Genomic DNA, 21,181 nt, shown 5'->3' with positions numbered 1-21,181 from the left:
TTTGAGAAAAATATGAATTGTTTGGATTTTGGATGATTCACCAGAAATAATCAAACATGAATGACTGCTCCCTTTATGACTTCCGGTTAAAATGTCTGCAGCCGCTCACCTGTCGAATGGAAAGATAAATCTTAGTCTTCTGCGTGACTTCTACAGGAGAGAGCTCCTTGAATCACTCGATAAATGTTCGGGAACAAAGGTATGATATCGATATATCCTCTTGTCGCGAAATATTTGGATCTATGTAAAATAAAACATGTGTTACTTTGGGGGTGGTTCTTACTCACATTACCACTGATTACTGCATCAAGTACAAATGTAACAGTATAATTTTGATATCCTGTATGATATGCATATAAATGTTCTATAGACCAGAAGCATCAACTATATCGTTTATTTAGATGCATTCCTGCACTACACATGAATGTCTTTCTATATAATTATTGTCTCTAACAAAATAAATGAACATTGTTTTCCTACTCCTCTCCATCTCCTCCTTCATAGAAATCCTCCTCGTCTTCACTCTCTCCTCTCCCTTCCTGGGCCTTTCCTCTTTATCCTTTCACTGTCCATCCTCCTTTCCTCGATCCCTCCATCATTCATTTCTCCTCATCATCCTGACAGTCTCCCTCCTCTCTCTCCTTTTCTTCCTCATTCTCTTCCTCCTCCTCCTAGTCCTTTATCTCCTCGTACTCTCCTACTTCTTGTCTTTCTCTCCCTCCTTTTTATCCTCCTCTCCCTACACATCATCTCCCTTATTGTTTTCTCCTCTCCCCCTCCTATCTCCTCTTCTTCCTCTCCCTCCTCCTTTTTATCATCCTTTCCGTCCTTCTATCTCTCACCCTCCTCTCCCTCCTATCTCTCCTCCTCCTCCTCTCCCTCCTCCTATTGCTCCGCCTCCTCTTCCTCCTCTCCCTCCTCCTTTTTATCATCCTTTCCATCCTTCTATCTCTCACCCTCCTCTCCCTCCTATCTCTCCTCCTCCTCCTCTCCCTCCTCCTATTGCTCCGCCTCCTCTTCCTCCTCTCCCTCCTCCTTTTTATCATCCTTTCCGTCCTCCTATCTCTCCTTCTACTCTCCCTCCTATCTCTCCTCCTCTCTGTCTCTCTCATCCTCCTCTCCCTCCTCCTCATTGTTATCTCTCTTCTTATCCATCTCTCTCTTCTTCCTTGTCCTAGCTCCTCTTTTCCCCTCCATGTCCTATTTCTCTCCCTCCTCATCCTTTCCATCCTTGTCCTCTCCCTCCTTATTGTTCTCTTCTTTCTCGTTAGGAGGAAATAAGGACATATCTTAATTAATTGCTGCTCACTATTCTTATTATAATAAGGAATAAAAAATAAATGAAGGCTGATGAGACTCATTAGAGAGCACTGCTTAAGTTCTAAATACTACAAAGAAATATAATCCATCCACTGTGTTTATTAAAAGCTGCTGGGACTACCGGGATCTTATATTAATATAAATGTATTAATGTACTGAGATTAGATTATGGGTTAAAAATCAAATGCATATATTTCTTATGGTAATTATATTTTGATTATTCTTGCATGTATCCCAGCCAGTGATATGAGTTCCAGTGTTAGAACCCTGGTCTTTTCTCTTCTCCTGTTACAAAATTGGAAAGTTTGCCTTGTTTGAAGTGTAATTAAGCTTTGTTACTGTTGCATTATATTACCAAAGCAGGCGATTCCAAGCTTGGGTTATGAATGGCTGCATGGGTACATGTGTATGCTTTGTTACAGTATATCTATGTACATTAACTTAAGTTAATTAAATGTCAGATATTACAGAAGAGTAGAAATGTAATGCAACTTAGACAGACTTGAACCTTAGAATTTTACAATATTGGATAGGTGCTTTCTTGAAAATAAAAATGTCCCTTTAACCCAATATTCCATATGCCATGCACAGCATTCATCTTCTGTCTGTCATCTACCAACATTTTCTACGAGTCATAAAGTTCTATAATTTATATCAATTAATCAATATTAATCATTTACATCTGTTCAAAGATTGGTCTGGCTAATTGACCTGATCATGAGGACTGCATGGAGCCATCTCTTGATAAGATAGCACATTCTTTGAAATCCTTCATCCAATTATTTTGTGTAAATCATAGAAGGTTAGCCATAACATTCAAGATAATAAAAGTTATTTACAATTATAAATAATGTGGTAAGTTTCTTGTTCTATTTCCAGGCCTTAGTATGGGATGATGCGTTGACAGGTGCTTTTGGTCTGATAGCGGAATACTCCCTCTTAAAGGTAATTATAAGTTATGTTCAAGGGACTTGAAGTATTTATATATGGCATTGTTTGATGAAGTATTGATATATGGCATAGCTTGATGAAGTATTGATATATGGCATAGCTTGATGAAGTATTGATATATGGCATAGCTTGATGAAGTACTGATATATGGCATAGCTTGATGAAGTATTGATATATGGCATTGCTTGATGAAGTATTGATATATGGCAATGCTTGATGAAGTATTGATATATGGCATTGCTTGATGAAGTATTGATATATGGCATAGCTTGATGAAGTACTGATATATGGCATAGCTTGATGAAGTATTGATATATGGCATTGTTTGATGAAGCATTGATACATGGCATAGCTTGATGAAGTACTGATATATGGCATAGCTTGATGAAGTATTGATATATGGCATTGCTTGATGAAGTATTGATATATGGCATAGCTTGATGAAGTACTGATATATGGCATAGCTTGATGAAGTACTGATATATGGCATAGCTTGATGAAGTATTGATATTATACAATTATCGACCTATTTTCAGGTGGATACGGTGAGTTATCAACCCGAGTAAGTGATATATGCCGAGGCCGGAGGCCGAGGGTTATATCATTTTCGAGGGTTGATAACTCACCGTATCCACCTGAAAATAGGTTGATAACTGTTTTATTATATGACACTTACATGATATTAAGCGGCTCTTCAAAAAGACTTTTAAAACTACAAAAAACAAGATGATATTTGCAAACTTTCTGTTTAGAAAAGTAATTACATGTAGTATATGGTAAATATCCAAATGCTTCTTGCTAACGGTTTAGACTGGTAGAATAGGAATATTGTATCAACTGCAGCCCGTCTGGCATTCTTGAACGTTTTCCATAAATTGAAGTTTGCAGTTGTCACCGTTGATCGCAGTAAACTTGCTGCCTTCCGCCATATATGTTGCCGACTATAATATTGACGTCACAATAGATTATCCCGACGTCATTGAATGAGGGAAACTCCTGTTACGCTATATTTGGGTACGACTTGACGTCAAAAGTGATTATGACGTCATATTTCAAGGGAGTTTTCCTCGATCTATTTTTGACACAGGTTACTGGACTCGCGAGAGGTATCTGGACTGAGTCCAGTAACCTCACATGCTTTTTGCCGCCGATTTCGGGGTTGATATCGCAGTTGATGAATACTTCTGAATAACGTATTGGCCAATCAAAATACAACAAAAGCACCAGTCATGTAATAAATGGCATTGCTTGATGAAGTATTGATATATGGCAATGCTTGATGAAGTATTGATATATGGCATTGCTTGATGAAGTATTGATATATGGCATTGCTTGATGAAGTATTGATATATGGCATTGCTTGATGAAGTACTGATATATGGCATAGCTTGATGAAGTATTGATATATGGCATTGCTTGATGAAGTATTGATATATGGCAATGCTTGATGAAGTATTGATATATGGCATTGCTTGATGAAGTATTGATATATGGCATAGCTTGATGAAGTACTGATATATGGCATAGCTTGATGAAGTACTGATATATGGCATAGCTTGATGAAGTACTGATATTGCATAGCTTGATGAAGTATTGATATATGGCATAGCTTGATGAAGTATTGATATATGGCATAGCTTGATGAAGTATTGATATATGGCATAGCTTGATGAAGTATTGATATATGGCATAGCTTGAATGATGAAGTATTAATAAGATGAAATAATGGAAGATATATGATCAGGTGAAAATGCTATAATATGCTGACAGTAGTGACATATTACTCACTTTTATTGTGATACTTATCAATTTGTTTGAAATATTAAATTATCACACTGTCCTTTTTAAAACTTAAATAGTATTGTTTATCACACATCTCAAGTGAGACATTCGTACAAAAATCTTTGTTACTTGAAAAAAGAAATAGATAAGCAATTAGATGCATATTTTTAGCAATGTAGAATTCAGATTCTGTTGCTGCCACACAAAATTCTTTTACACCCTTAAAAATTTACAGTATTCTACTGACAATCAGCACCTCTTACCCTACCATAGAAAGAAATGGTGGATTTTAAGGGGATGGGTATTTATTATCTGCACTGAAAATAACGAACTGCTAGTGAATTTTGAATAAAACTGCTTGGTGTTTGATTCTATTTAGCATTAACTCCTTGTAAATAATTCTGGCTTTTGATTTGTAGGAACATGAAGTGGAAAAGATGTTCCCCCTCCGGTCATCCGGCCTCCCTCCATCCAACGTACAGAACATCATTTTTGTCACACGACCAAAACTTAACCTCATGGAACAGATTGCACAAAATCTTCTACAGTAAGTGTTCACATAAGATTAAGGGTATTGATGCTACAGAAATATTATATCAAGATTATTTTTTACAGTTGTAAGTTGAAGGTCCAAACCTTGTAATCATCTAAATTAATTTCATCAATACACATGTATAAAATAATGGAAAATAATAAAAGTTATGAAATATGTTGAAAACAAGTTTTTGAATCAATAAATTCACATGTTATATATTTCTAGACTGCTAATATTTAACTCATCAACCCCTGAAGACAAATTTGAACTATTCTAATTCAAAGGCTAGTAGAGTTCATTATGGTTTTTCATGGGTCAATGTGTAAAACAAAATTTATTTCAAGTACATTAAAGTGATTCATGGTCCCAATGAATTAACATGTATTCAAACTATTATTTATAATTTTCATCATTTTTGTGCGCTTCTAAATTTCATCAAGATACACTTCTGTATTTTTTCTTTTATTTGTTTATTATAGAGAAGAACAGAAAGGAGGATTCAGGAAAGATTATCACATCATCTTTGTTCCCAGAAGAAGTTTGCTGTGTGACAAGAAACTCAAGGTGAAAAATATGTCTATTTACTGTAAACCACTTTATTTAGGTGTATACAATAGCTTTCGTCATTGTCATTTTCAAAATATTTTCGTGAATGCATAACTTTGTGATCAAATGTTCATATTCAAGGTAGTTATACGATTATTTGAGTAACATTTGAAATCATGTTCAAACTGTATGTAAAATTATTTATAATAGTGGAACGTTTTCCCTTTTATGGTGCTATCTCACTGAAACATGCCGCTGTTTGTATTTTTAAACTTTACAAATTTTCGACATTGTGATAAATGAATTTGTTTGTAACTTTTAACCTTATTCTGCAGGAGATGGGAGTTTATGGGACTATAACTAACTTTGAAGAATTCCAACTCTCTCTCATTCCTTTTGATTCTGACCTCCTCTCTATGGAGATGGAATCTTCATTCAGGGTAAGTATAGCTGGAACAAAACATGAATGAAGATACATAATGTCAAGGTTATATTTTAGTCCAAGGTCATTCAAGGTAATCCAAGGTTATTTGATATAGCTGGGCTATTTGAAATATCTTTCACCTGTGGTCCATCCTTCCTTCCATTTCCCCCCCCCCCACCCCCCACCCACTTACAAAAAAAATTTGTTAATGCTATTTCTCATAAAGAACTTATTCAAATGCAATGGATGTTTCTAGTTTCATATCCCTTTGGCTATGATCCATCATATTTAAATTTCCCTATCCTTATTTAGATTTGTTTGAACACAAAATGGCTATCAGAAGCTTTCTTGAATATATAAGCATTTGCATTTTGAATTGATCTTGTTAAGATTTTACACGTAAATTTCAGTTAGTATTTAAGACTGATATATATGACTTTCTTGGTTTTTGACAAATAGAAGTTTGTTACTTACTAGTGTATCATAGAAATTAATGAAGTTATGATTCTTTTTATCAGCTAACCTAATCTGTTGTCATAATACAGAAATTATTTACTGCCAATAAAATACCAGCATTCTGTATCCTCAGGAATGTTACTTGGAGAATGACTTCACATCCATGCACTACGCTGCCCAGTCTCTGATGACCTTACAAGCCTTATATGGTATCATTCCTAATATCTGTGGCAAGGGTGACTGTGCTAAGGTAGGTAATACTGTGATCTTATTGGCTATTCTCTAATATCTCAAAGGGTTACCGCATGGTTGCTACAGAAAAGACATACCGTATTCAACCCAATAAGTACCCAGGGCATTTTTTTAAAACAAATGGAAAAAAAAATGAAAAGGTGCTTAATAAGACAAAGTTATTGTAAACCGATACAGTTTTGATAGTTTTGGTCCTATGCCAGCTAGATTCTAAAAATGAGGCCTCAAAAAGGGGAGGGGCACTTATTAGGTCAAATACAGTTACCTAAATACAGCTGTGATGGTATGCTGCAGCACCGCCGACGTCCTCAGCCGAGGCCATCCCTCATTGCGTGTTTCGACCCCTTACTCGGTACACTCTCAGGATGGGGGGTCCACAGTGATGATCAGTCACTGCGCGTCGGTGGTGGGTGTCCAGCTACTGGTGTCCTTCTTCATCCACACCCAGCATGAAGATCGTTCTGCTGCCCTAGCCATCCTCTGCACTGCTGTCCTTCTGATCCTGCCCGACAACCCTAATGCAGATAGCATTCTCCACACAGACTGTGCGGGGAAGCCTCTACATCCAACCTCAACAGGGTAGTTCCATGTATGCCAGCCCTGCTCCCTGCATTCCGTCAGCAGTGCCTCGTACTTCGCCCTCTTCCTTTCATGTGCTTCACTGCACCTTTCCTCCCATGGGACTGTTAGTTCGATAATGATGACTTTCTTTGTTCCTGGTGACCATAGAACCATATCCGGTCTGAGGTTGGTGGGAACAATATCCGGAAAAGTTAATCTCTGATTGAGATCTACCTCTAGCCTCCAGTCTCCTGCCTGGCCGATAATTCCGGATGACCTCTCAGATCTGGATGTCCTTGTTTCACCTTCCCTCACAAACCTAATCTGTGTATGCTTAGACCTTGGTTGACTTGACCTGCCGCTCTTCCGTTCTTTCTCCAAAACATCAGCCAGCTCCCTAAGGACTTGGTTGTGGCGCCACGTATATCTCCCCTGTGATAAGGCCACCTGACAGGAGGTGAGTATGTGCTGGAGAGTTCCTCTCTGTCCACACAGAGGGCAGTCTGGTGTTTCCACAAGGTCCCATCTATGGAGATTTGCTGGTGTTGGTAGCACATCATACACAGATCGGAGGAGAAAATACAGTTGGAACTGCGGGTACTTCCAGATTTCTGTCCAGGATAGAACACGTGGTTCTGTGTCCCACCTTGCCCAGTCCCCTGAACACCTAGTTCCACTGCTTTGGTCTGTCTTCTTTCTTCTTCCCGACTTCTTATCTCCTTCTGTACCAATGATCGCCTCTCTGTGACATCAGCTTTCTTCCAGAGAGTGTGTTTTGATGTCCCTAGGCCCTGCCTTCCTACTGCGGTTGTTCCCACAATATCTTTGTGTCGCAACCGGCTCTCTGCTTCATCGACTGCCTTGGATGCTGACCATTTTCTGCCAGTGCGTACTTCTACACCTGCTAGCCGCACCTTGTCATCCTTCGACTCTTTTAAGGTCATGATGAGTCTTGCCTTACCTGTCTTGAATTCTTCAACTAATGAAGAGAGAGGAAGTTGGAGTTTTGCCGTTCTGCTGTATAAACCTACTGCAGTAAAGCTTGGAGGGACTCCCAACCACCTCCTTAGGTGCCGATTGATAATTCGCTCCATCTTCTCCACCGTTGAAGTTGATATCTCATATAGCATGAGGGGCCAGGCTAGGCGTGGCAAGAGACCGTGCTGGTACATCCAGGCTTTGAACTTCCCTGGGAGACCTGTTTTGTCTATACGTCTCATCCCTTCTTGGACCTGTTGTTCTATTCTCCTGATGTTGCCTTTGTCCCCTAGTGATTCATCAAACCATTTTCCTAGGCATTTGATGGGGTTTCCGATTATTGTTGGTATCTCCTCCCCTTGGATCTTTAGTTGGAATTGCCTGGTTATTCTTCCCTTCTTTATAATAAGAGATCTTGACTTCCTTGGCTTGAAGGTCATTCTTGCCCAAGTTGCTGTTTCCTCTAGGGCCGTCAGTATCCATCTTGCCTGAACATGGGTATCTGTAGTGATGGTCAGATCATCCATAAAGCCTCTGTTTGGCGGCTGCCTGATGTTACTGGATGTCTTTGGGCCTCTTGTCTCCCTTTCTCCTGCTCGGATGATCATGTTCATACCCATTACAAAGAGGATAACCGAGATGGTACACCCTGTTACAATGCCCTTCTGCAGTTCCTGCCACGATGTTGTAAATGTCTTGGTTGTAAAGCGCAGATGTATTCCGCTGAAGTAGCTTTTAATCAGTCTTCTGAAGTGCTCTGGGATATGGTAGTGTTCCAAGGCCTCCTGTATAAGCATATGAGGGATGGTTCCATATGCGTTTGCTAGATCCAACCATATCACAGTGAGGTCTTTCTTGTTGACCTTGGCTTCCCGGATTAGTTGCGTTATAATGCTGGTATGTTCTACGCACCCTGAGAATCCAGGAATTCCTCCCTTCTGTACCGATGCATCAATATACTGGTTCTCTGTCATGTATGTTGTCAGCCTCCTTGCTAGAACCGAGAAGAATATCTTCCCTTCTACATTTAGTAATGAGATGGTACGGAACTGATTGATGCCCTCTGAGTTGTCTTCCTTTGGTACGAAGCAGCCCTCAGCCTTTTGCCAGCAAGAAGGTATTTTTCCCTTCCTCCAAATGACTTTGAGTAACTTCCATAGATGCCTCAAAATCTTCTGACAGTTCTTGTAGACCTTGTACGGGATTCCATTGGGCCCGGGTGCTGATCCAGATCTGGCTTTCTTGACAATTTCTTGGACCTCCTTCCATGATGGTTCCTTGCCGTCCAATGGTATCCCTGGTTCTGGCACTGCCTCTATCCTTTCACATGGGCCTAGTTGTCTCCCCTGCTGTTCATCTCCATGTGTCTCTGATAGATGTCTCTCTACCTCCTCTCTAGAACTCTTCAGCAACCCTGACTTAGACCCTTCCAGTGTTGATTTGGTTAGTCTATACGGGTTTGCTATAAACTTAGCCCTCTTTTTCCCCCTCTCCTTCCTGGCTTTCCGTATTCTCTCCGCTCTTTGGAGGCTGTTTCTCTTCTCTCTCAGAATAGCCCTTAACTCACTCATCCCAATCTTCTCCTCCTCGTTTGCTGTCTTAAATTGTTTGGTGATAGTCCTGATTTCCGTTCGAAGGCTTAGTATCTCTTTTTGGCGCCTGTTGGGTGTTACATGTTCATCCTTCCTGCTACCACCTTGCTTTGTTCCAAAGCGCTCAAGTCCCACTGCGTACACTAATGTTGACAGTGATGTTATCTTCCTGTGTACATCGCCTACCAATGTCCTCTGTAAGATCTTATCAAGGTCATTATCAAATGCTTCCCACCGTTTATCTTCTGAAGATGGCCACTGTACTGCCTCCTTCCTGGTGTTTTCATCTTCTTCCTGGTAAGCATGAATTGGGTTCTGACTACCAGTCTCCGCCTCAACATAGTCCTGATCCACTTCAGTGGGTAGGAGGTCCTCAGCACTGTGGTGTTCTTCCTGGCTGAAGTCCTCCTCCGTCTCATCAGTGTTAACTGTGCGTTCCTCTTTCCGCATCACAGGTCTACATTTGGTTTTCGCTTGGTGAATCTTTAACCCCTTCAGGTTCTTACACACTTTCCCACAGTGACACTTTGTTTCTGCCGTTGTTCCTGTCAATGTCCGTTGTACAAGCCGAGTCGTTGCCGTTGTATCCCACGTTGCTGGGTCTTTCATCCTCCCCCCCTCTCGGAAGACCCTGGGGGTGTTGTTCTTCATTCTGTGTTGTAGCTTGCTGTGGTGTTCCCTCACAGGAACTGTGTGTCGGGCTGCCAACCCTTCACACCCAAAAATTCCAGTCTTCCCTGGACGCCATCTGTCTTTCCAAATGTCACCAAACTGTTCTTGGTTGTCAGCTAGTCTTTCCTAGCCGCCACTGGTTGCCCAGATAAAATTACCTAAATACAGCTGTGATGGTATGCTGCAGCACCGCCGACGTCCTCAGCCGAGGCCATCCCTCATTGCGTGTTTCGACCCCTTACTCGGTACACTCTCAGGATGGGGGGTCCACAGTGATGATCAGTCACTGCGCGTCGGTGGTGGGTGTCCAGCTACTGGTGTCCTTCTTCATCCACACCCAGCATGAAGATCGTTCTGCTGCCCTAGCCATCCTCTGCACTGCTGTCCTTCTGATCCTGCCCGACAACCCTAATGCAGATAGCATTCTCCACACAGACTGTGCGGGGAAGCCTCTACATCCAACCTCAACAGGGTAGTTCCATGTATGCCAGCCCTGCTCCCTGCATTCCGTCAGCAGTGCCTCGTACTTCGCCCTCTTCCTTTCATGTGCTTCACTGCACCTTTCCTCCCATGGGACTGTTAGTTCGATAATGATGACTTTCTTTGTTCCTAGTGACCATAGAACCATATCCGGTCTGAGGTTGGTGGGAACAATATCCGGAAAAGTTAATCTCTGATTGAGATCTACCTCTAGCCTCCAGTCTCCTGCCTGGCCGATAATTCCGGATGACCTCTCAGATCTGGATGTCCTTGTTTCACCTTCCCTCACAAACCTAATCTGTGTATGCTTAGACCTTGGTTGACTTGACCTGCCGCTCTTCCGTTCTTTCTCCAAAACATCAGCCAGCGCTCCCTAAGGACTTGGTTGTGGCGCCACGTATATCTCCCCTGTGATAAGGCCACCTGACAGGAGGTGAGTATGTGCTGGAGAGTTCCTCTCTGTCCACACAGAGGGCAGTCTGGTGTTTCCACAAGGTCCCATCTATGGAGATTTGCTGGTGTTGGTAGCACATCATACACAGATCGGAGGAGAAAATACAGTTGGAACTGCGGGTACTTCCAGATTTCTGTCCAGGATAGAACACGTGGTTCTGTGTCCCACCTTGTCCAGGCCCCCTGAACACCTAGTTCCACTGCTTTGGTCTGTCTTCTTTCTTCTTCCCGACTTCTTATCTCCTTCTGTACCAGTAAATTAAATCTGTCTAATAAGAACGGGGAGCATTGTTAACATGGTTTGACATATACATTGTATATGACATCATCAATATTCAGGAAAAAAGAAAAATCCACTGAAACTTCATACTATTCGAACATAGTTCTAAAATACTTAACTGGTTAGCACACAACAAGCCTCATGCTGTTCATCCACAATCACTTGGTAGCATAGGAACATAAGATTATTTTATAGTTTACCATAAAATCCTGTAATATTGAAGCAGGAATTCTTGCTGTTAATGTTCCAAAAAGTCATCATCCTAACAAATAACAAGCTAAATTGTTGTTACCCGGGGTACTATAAGCTTATTGTTTTACAGTTTCTTTTACAACAAACAAATATTATCTATTCTTTATAGATTCATATTACCTATTTTGTTTCAGCACATTGTGGACATGATGTTGCGTATGAGGAGAGAGCTTGGTGGCCGTGAACCTCAGATAACACCACAAATTGATAACCTACTAATTCTCGACCGTAACGTAGATCTGCTGACCCCACTCCTGTCACAGCTGACCTACGAAGGTCTTATAGATGAGATTTTTGGTATCAATAACAGTGAGTATTTCTCCTCATCTGAATTCTACATTTTCAAGAAATGGTATTAGGGAAGAGAAATGGTAGTGACAGTGATCAAGATTTCTCTTACCTCAGACAGCGATACCTGCAATTTAACCAGAGTGAGATTTTTCTATCTCACCCTAGGGTAAAAACAAGCTAAACAAGAACTTTGCATGCGAGAAAAAAAATGGTGCACAGGGTAAGAGGAAAAGAATCATTCCCCCACTTAGAGGTGAGACAGGAAATCTCAACTCTTCGGGATAAGATTTTTAAGCTTTCAAACACGCAGCAAAGCCTTGTGTTTAACAACTGAAGAATCTTACCGCTTGGGTTGAAATTCTCCTGTCTCACCCGGAAGGGTGTAAAAGATTCTATTATAGTCCCATTCTAAACTAGACTTTATGTGGCTGATGGGTTTGATTGCCCATGCCTAAGGTCACTGTATGACCAACCATGCACTTTATAAGTAAAACATTGTTAGGTTTACTATCCTATTAATAAAGGTTTGATAAGTTTAGCATCCTTTTAATGGCCAGGGTCACTTAAGTATGTGTCAGGTTTACGAGGTGGAAGAAAACCAGAGTACCCGGAGAAAAATCAGTACCTAGCAATTACCCAACATTGGATTCAAAATCATGACCCAGAGGTGAAGGACATGTGGTAATAGATCATATAGGTTAATTGGAATATTATTTGAGATACATATTTTAAAAGTCTATCCTCATTGGAAAAGTTGTTTCACTTTTCTTTTCAATGATATCAATGATGTTTTTTTCCTTCTATTACCCAGAGTAAAGCTTCCCCCAAAGAAATTGCAAACAAACTCTGGACTTTCATGGATTTTAGTGATATGGATAATATTCTGTTCTTTCTATTAGCCAGTGTAAAGCTTCCCCCAGAGAAGTTCCAAACCAGCTCCCAACAACAGGATGATCCCCAGGGAGTCTCGTCCGAGCCTAAAAAGGTCATTCTCAATTCACTCGACGAACTATATGCAGATCTACGTGACAAAAACTTCAATGCTGTTGGGTCCATTGTTAGTAAAAAGGCCAAAGTTATCACTGCAGAATTTGATGTAAGTATCATACTGTACCTACATGACTCTGATGATTGGCAGTGCTTTATTTTATTAGATAAATTAAGTGTAAAATGATGTCCTCAAATATGGTGCTCTGATGATGAAGCAAATTAAATCATAAATGTAAAGGTCTTTATACATCTAGTACCTACATTCTGGATGTACTTTCCAGAAAAATTCACTTTCAGTTAAAAAATGACCATGTACTCTGTTAGAAATGTGATGTGAATTGATCTTTTTAATTTTCATTATTAGGAACGACACAGTGCAAAAACTGTAAGTGAAATGAAACAGTTTGTGTCCAAGCTTCCCCATCTACAGCAAGTCCGGGCCTCACTGTCTACTCGTAAGTCTGCCTCAGAGACATGCCAAAATTATATGAAATTGTACTTGACCAAGTTGGCAAATATTTAATATACATTTCAAAATAACCATAAAGTGTTTAATGCTAGCACTGAATCTGGTAACACACCTTAACCCCTATGAAAACATCCACCCTACCCAGAGGTGGTGTCCAGGGATGACCTTAGCATAAAAGATGGAAGTGATGGACACTGGTATCACTTAACCCCACTTTCATGCCCCCCCCCCCCCACACCCCCCTTCATATTTCATGTTGATAACATAGATTACTTGTAATGTTTCACTGCTACAGATACTTCCATTGCTGAGCTGGTAAAAGAGGCAACAGATACAGATGAATTCATGGACTCATTACGTTGTCAACAAGGTCAGTAAAAATTAACTGTTTGATTGTATAAAACTTCTTGACAAAGATTGTCTGATATTTTCCATAGACAATACATTGTGTGAGATAATTTTATCTCTGAAATGTGTTATACAAGTGGCTTCAGACCTTCCTGTTATTCGTTTGACTTGACTGAGTTAAACATCCTATCAACAGTCAGGGCTATTTAAGGACATGTCAGGTTTATGAGGTGGATGGAAGCCAGAGTACCTGGAGAAAAACCACTAACCAGTGGTCAGTACCTGGCAACTGCCCCACATGAGATTCAAATTTATGGCCCATAGGTTGCGGGGTTTTATGGTAATATGTTGGGATATTCAGCCATCAAGATGTTCTTCAAATATAGCATACTGTATTTAAGATAAGCAACATGAGTAAATGTATATTCTTGTTTTCATTCACAGAATTTATAAATGGTATGGAGACGGATAAGATCCATCCTTACATAGAGGATTGTATGGGCAGACAGGAGACTATCAATAAGGTATGTTGGACAATTTGGGGTAATACATTACAGGCTTAGATTTATCTATATCAATAAGGTCTGCTGAACAATTTGGGGTAATACATTACAGGCTTAGATTTATTTATATCAATAAGGTCTGCTGAACAATTTGGGGTATTACATTACAGGCTTAGATTTATCTATATCAATATGGTCTGCTGGGCAATTTGGGGTAATACATTACAGGCTTAGATTTATCTATATCAATAAGGTCTGCTGGGCAATTTGGGGTAATACATTACAGGCTTAGATTCATCTATATCAATATGGTCTTCTGGGCAATTTGGGGTAATACATTACAGGCTTAGATTTATCTATATCAATAAGGTCTGCTGGGCAATTTGGGGTAATACATTACAGGCTTAGATTTATCTATATCAATAAGGTCTGCTGGGCAATTTGGGGTAATACATTACAGGCTTAGATTTTTAGGAGTGTAAGCTGAGTCAACTAACACATACTCATAGCTTTAGGCTCTGAGAACCTAGTTGTTCAGAAATATATTGCAAAATCAAAGAACAAGAATTGGATGCGTTACCAGTGTAAGGAGTTGACCTAAAGGAGAGAACTTACACAGACATCACCTGTTGTTCAATCCTATATCAGTTTATTATTGAAATGTAATTTTGATAGAATTGAAATTGTTTTCAAAATGCAAGTGCAGATAATAATGTGAATAGTACATGTATTTAACCTTCTAATGCATCATGTGTGACTCCCTGTCTTCAGTCGTTCTTCAGTTGTGTATTTGACAACTCCGTTACAGGTTTTACGATTAGTGTAATACTGTACAACTCTGTTACAGGTTTTACGATTAGTGTGTATACAATCTTACTGTAATACTGTACAACTCTGTTACAGGTTTTACGATTAGTGTGTATACAATCTTACTGTAATACTGTACAACTCTGTTACAGGTTTTACGATTAGTGTGTATACAATCCTACTGTGATAACATACAACTCTGTTACAGGTTTTACGATTAGTGTGTATACAATCCTACTGTAATACCGTACAACTCTGTTACAGGTTTTACGATTAGTGTGTATACATAATACTGTACAACTCTGTTACAGGTTTTACGATTAGTGTGTATACATAATACTGTACAACTCTGTTACAGGTTTTACGATTAGGGTGTATACAATCCTACTGTAATACTGTACAACTCTGTTACAGGTTTTACGATTAGTGTGTATACAATCCTACTGTAATACTGTACAACTCTGTTACAGGTTTTACGATTAGTGTGTATACAATCTTACTGTAATACTGTACAACTCTGTTATAGGTTTTATGATTAGTGTGTATACAATCTTACTGTTATACTGTACAACTCTGTTATAGGTTTTACAATTAGTGTGTTTACAATCCTACTGTAATACTGTACAACTCTGTTACAGGTTTTATGATTAGTGTGTATACAATCTTACTGTAACACTGTACAACTCTGTTACAGGTTTTACGATTAGTGTGTTTACAATCCTACTGTAATACTGTACAACTCTGTTACAGGTTTTATGATTAGTGTGTATACAATCCTACTGTAATACTGTACAACTCTGTTACAGGTTTTACGATTAGTGTGTATACAATCCTACTGTAATACCGTACAACTCTGTTACAGGTTTTACGATTAGTGTGTATACATAATACTGTACAACTCTGTTACAGGTTTTACAATTAGTGTGTATACAATCTTACTGTAATACTTTACAACTCTGTTACAGGTTTTACAATTAGTGTGTATACAATCTTACTGTAACACTGTACAACTCTGTTACAGGTTTTACGATTAGTGTGTATACAATCCTACTGTAATACCGTACAACTCTGTTACAGGTTTTACGATTAGTGTGTATACAATCTTACTGTAATAACGGCCTCAAACCAAAAGTCCTGGACCACTACAAACGGGAAATCATACAGGTAATATTTTGTTAGTCTTGTCTATATATACTGTATAGTTGCTTATATTCGCAGATGTTTTAATTCATTTAATTCACGGATTAATCCTAATTGGGGAAATTTAAAACCTCAAAAATCATGGTGCTACACATCTCATCATATCATAAAGAGAACAATTTCAAAGGCTAGAACGTGTGATTCGCAAAATAAAGTATTGCGAATCAGTTGCAAACAGTAAATCACAAAATTTTACACTTGCAAAATAATAATAATAAAAGTATAAAAAAAATGATAATAAAAGTATAAATTGGATTTATTGCATTAACCCTTTTGGGGGCTTCAGGTCAACCTGGGTGACGCTGGTGTACTATATTGTATTGGTATACAGGTGGTTAGCTTCTAACTGTCCAGGGTTCTGCAAATTAATGAACCCACCTTGAAATTTTAAAAATGCAGATAAATTTTGAATGATAGTATATTATGTGTTAGAAGCATTATTGACTTTTGACTTATTGAGTTGTTGTATTTCAGACATATGGATATGAACATATGGTTACACTAATGAATATAGAGAAAGCCGGACTACTCCGTCCCCATGGTAACAGAACATACCCAGCTATAAGGAAATCCATGAGATTGATAGTAGACGATGTAAACGAACAAGTAAGTTAATATTCGGCTTCATATTCGGCTTCTGATTTCTTTTCACTATGATAGCATATATAACACTGTTAACATGGTACAGTTGATGGGACAAAGAAGTAATATCAAAAGTACATTTCAAATAACACAGCTTTCTTACGAACGAAATAGTAATTATGGGACAAAGAAGTAATTCTGACCATGTATACAAAATATATTGTCAAATTTTCAATGCACACATCAAACAAATTTGTTCACATGACATAAAATTAACATTAGAAAGTCGGTTTAGACAATTGAAAAAATTGCTGTTAATTAGCTGGTTGAAAAGTGATTCATTGCTAACCCTAACCCTGAACATGGTAAACCTTTCTGTGAGTAGATACCTAAGGTAGAATCTAGTGGAATCATACAATTTATGTATACAATGGCTCTGCTTTTTTAGAACTCCCCAAGACATAGCCTATGTATACAATATATTTGTGTTAATTTTTCAGAACCCCCACGACATAGCGTATGTATACAGTGGATTTGCACCCTTAAGTGTGAGACTAGTGCAGTATTATGCACGGCCTGGCTGGCGGAGCATCACAGAAGTTCTGAACTTATTACCTGGTCCCACAGTGGAAGAGATTCAACAAATTCCTGTCGCTCTTCGCAAACGAAGTAAGAATTTACCTCATTATCAACAAAACCATGTTTGACCATTTATTAGTTTTTGCAGTTTTTCAGCAAAACCTGGTTCTATAATGTATCATTGGCAATTATTCTCAAAACACCTGAGATTATTATCTCCCATGAAATGGTGGGATCTTATACTATTAATATTCTTTGTATAGAAACTTTGATGGTTTTAGTAGGTGCTGTAGGACACAAGTATGAAAAACAACAAAGTTTGTTTTAAACATTACAATAGAAGTACTATTTCATAGGCCACCCACGAAATTCTACACACGAAATGCTTTGAAAGCTCTAAAACACGAAAATAGATACACACATTGACAAATATTTCATGTTATATACAGTATGTTATCTTTGCCCGTCTCATTCCTCCATCAGTCTTGTCCCATCCCTTTATGTCCCATCCCGTCCCCTTTAGATTTCATATGAATGTGAGGATGCTTATGTCTAACAGAAATTTCAATGAAATTTTTATTAAGGATTACTGTGACTTACAATTTTGTATTTACCCAGGGAGCTCCATAGGATCTACCCATTCCAGTACTGGAGAACAAAAGGTTACGCTAGTCTTCTTCCTGGGAGGTGTTACATACGCGGAGATAGCAGCGCTACGATTCCTGGCACAGCAAGATGATGGTAAATGAGTCTTAGTTTATAACAAATGCTTCAAATAGTCAATTCTGTCCAAACTAAGAATAGGTTTCCATACTACTTAATAAATGAAAGAAGTCACCATTCATAAAGTTTTTTAATTCATTAATTATTGAAAATAGGATTTCAATATGAAACCATGAAAGTTTTCTTTTTCAAATTTGGGAACCTGTCTTTAGTTGCATAAAAGCATGTTAACAAATGATTATCCAGTTCTTAGACCTATATGCCTGGTATATTCGCATGGATGCATGCTAATTAACTTTCAAGCTTTATTAACCAATGATTATCTGGTTCTTAGGCTTACATACATGCATGCTAATTAACATTCAAGATTTCTTGATTAACATTTCAATTTAAACCGTTTTCTTTCTTTCTGTTATTTTGAAAAATCATTTTGACTGCATTTTCCTTATCATACTAACGTCACAATCCATGTAAATTTTTTGTTTCTATAATAATTGTTAGTATTTTGCATGCTGAATTTTATACCTCTTTTTGTAGTGCTATTTTGTGTCTTTACATATCCATTTTCAATCTCCTGTTACATTATATATACATATTGTTATCCATTATCCATTTCAAATATTACCATTTTCATTCATCATCTCAACATGCATGATCCATCCTCATTTTAATACTCAGGCCCTCTTCTTCCTCAATGTCAAAGTTCCATCTGTTTCAATTAGCATTACCTATGTCCTGTTTCATTTAAGCATATCCCATCTTAATACCCCCTCTTCTGTCTCTCTGTCAATATATTGTCTCCTGTTCCATTACTACTGTCCACCTTCTGTCTAATTCCTTCCATGCCTCGACACCCATGTACCACCTTTCTATACATATCAATATATCTGCTCAATACACCTTATCCTACCTGTAGCACCTTCCTCCTATATTTGTCTTGCTGATATCCCTACTGCCATGGATCCTGTCACACACTCAGAAACCCAGACTTCCAATCGGTGCACTCAATGACATTGACAGTGAAATGTCATCATCCATGTTGTGAGCGTGTCCATTACAGGTGGTACCGACTACATTGTGGCCTCGACGCGAGTCCTACACAGCCGAAAACTCATGGACAGTGTGATAGAACACTCCAAGCCTGTCCGACTTATCGATGCCTTCTCCAACTGAGATTCTGGACGTTTTAGCTTTCCGTACTGTACAGTTAATAAGATCTCTGAAATCTGTCTTTCTATCCATACATATTGTTCATTACACTACTAACTTAACTATGTGGAAAGCCCTAACATGATTAGTTAAACACTTTCCCGTACTGAAGCTTTGTAGCGTTTTTTAACTAATTTGTCTTCATGTTTTTCTTTTATGTTAATTCTTTTAATGTCAAAAATTACATACCAATGCTATAGACTATTTCTCCTTGTTTTGAATATGAAATAGGGAAATCAATAAAAATTTTAAAGATGCACCACCGCCGACACAGCATAAATGATATTCATCATTTAAACAATAATTGATGTTTAATCGTGTATATATAAGTCTAATTAACAAAAAAAATTTATATAAGATAATTTATTTTGCCTTTCGTGCATGCGTAATAAGTACTTCATTCAATATAGAATATAGTGACACAGAATTTTTTCGGGATGCAATTAATTATTTACCATATTTTTAACTTAAAGTAAAATTAGAAGCTCAAACTTTTCAATGGTGGTAATGGTGTAACGCAAGTAACTTTTGTAACCGAAGAAAAATACTAAATTGTCTGTTCCTGTTTATGAGAGTGAAAAAATATGATTTGTCAGCGGTGGAGCATCTTTAAGAAAGTACAATTGTGTAAGAAGTTTATAAAAATGATTGATTTTTTTACTTTACTTGTAATATGTATAGTAGTAGGTAATTTTACTGGTACATGTATGCTAGAACTTTTGTTATAATCTTAAATTGTCAAAACACTGTGGTGTGAACCAAAATAACACCATACATATCCTGGTATTAGACACATAGATCTGTTTCTTGAGTTTGTTTCAACATGATACCAATAATGTTATACAATCTAATATCATGATACCTATTCTATTCTACAGGAGGGACAGACTACTTGATTTGCACTACAAAAGTAATCAACGGGTCGGCATTTCTAAATTCTATATCAGAGAAACTCACAGCAGTGAAAATGAATCCTTTCTGAAACGTGTTAGTGATATCTACGATAGCACTGGAGCGTGAAAAGAAACATGATGTTGAAAATGAATCCATTCAGATGGGATTTGTGCGTCGATGATAACATCTGAATGAAATAGTTTGTCCTTGTTGAGCATAGTGCAGGAGCTTGAAAAGAGACTTGTAGCAGTGAAAAGTAATCTTTTCTGAACGGATTTGTGTCAAGTTATCATAAGAATCCACCAGAAAGTTGGCCAGCTGCAGAACAGGAGTCTGTTCTCATGGACAATATAGGTCAGAGACAGTGTCCCCTAGAACTTTTTCATAATCTGGCAGAACAGTTAACATTATGTGTTCTGCCATCACACCTAGGTCAATTTATTTACAAAATACATAAAAAATATATTTGTCCTTGCCAGCGAATGAAGCTTAATGTTCAACAAATGATAAGAAACATTTAAGACAGTTACTATAAATGAACTTTTGTTTGATTTTAAGAGAATGTGGTAGCATATATGATGGAGTGCTTGTTGTGTGGAGAATGAATGTATAGCAAGAAATAATGATGAGAAAAAGGTGTCCATTTTATTTAACATAAAATCAATAAATGAACATCTTGTGCTAATTGATTTGCTGATTAGTGTGGTGTAATTAGCAATGTTGTAAGTGCAATAAATTATTTATAGAAGTCTAAAAGATCCATCTGGTAGTTCCCTAAGATTATACAACGTTGGATAATATATATAATCGTTAATGAATCTGTACATGTGTTGTTAGGGAGATAAGACAATTTTCATTATAAGGTCCTGGGGACCAATTCTGGATCATTGTCACAGAATAGGGAGGTTCTGTATGATTGACCATGGTCCATTTTTAACTATCCAGGATAATATATATATTATCTGATGGTTGTTAATGTCTTGACATTGATATGTATAAAGCATAAACTGTCATAATAATAAATTGATTATCTTATAACTTGCAAAGTGTTT

The 21,181-nt window shown here is 38.1% G+C and overlaps 1 protein-coding gene across 2 annotated transcripts; it reads left to right on the top strand.

The window, feature by feature from the left end:
- The first annotated feature begins 46 nt into the window (after positions 1–46).
- Positions 47–21,175, top strand: LOC138331474 (vacuolar protein sorting-associated protein 33A-like). 2 transcript variants are annotated; one of them, XM_069279125.1, is made up of 17 exons: positions 47–199; positions 2,200–2,265; positions 4,473–4,600; positions 5,068–5,152; positions 5,470–5,574; positions 6,148–6,264; positions 11,669–11,843; positions 12,725–12,921; positions 13,180–13,270; positions 13,580–13,654; positions 14,077–14,156; positions 16,020–16,106; positions 16,617–16,748; positions 17,225–17,393; positions 17,922–18,044; positions 19,087–19,222; positions 20,114–21,175. In XM_069279125.1, exons 1-16 carry the CDS (start codon positions 92–94, stop codon positions 19,197–19,199), a joined length of 1,851 nt encoding a protein of 616 aa, XP_069135226.1. In that variant the 5' UTR covers positions 47–91; the 3' UTR covers positions 19,200–19,222; positions 20,114–21,175. The 2 variants fall into 2 exon arrangements, with proteins under 2 accessions (XP_069135226.1, XP_069135227.1); XM_069279126.1 differs by lacking the exon at positions 19,087–19,222.
- The last annotated feature ends 6 nt before the right edge of the window (positions 21,176–21,181 follow it).

Source organism: Argopecten irradians, chromosome 9, assembly GCF_041381155.1.
Source record: "Argopecten irradians isolate NY chromosome 9, Ai_NY, whole genome shotgun sequence".
Lineage (NCBI taxonomy): Eukaryota > Metazoa > Mollusca > Bivalvia > Pectinida > Pectinidae > Argopecten > Argopecten irradians.
This window is presented reverse-complemented; position numbering and strand designations above follow the sequence as displayed.

Coding starts and splice junctions, on each gene's coding strand:
- LOC138331474 (XM_069279125.1), top strand. CDS start 92: ATGTCTGCAGCCGCTCACCTGTCGAATGGAAAGATAAATCTTAGTCTT. Junction 16,107..16,616: donor ACAAACGGGAAATCATACAG/GTAATATTTTGT, acceptor GTTGTATTTCAG/ACATATGGATATGAACATAT. Junction 17,394..17,921: donor TGTCGCTCTTCGCAAACGAA/GTAAGAATTTAC, acceptor GTATTTACCCAG/GGAGCTCCATAGGATCTACC.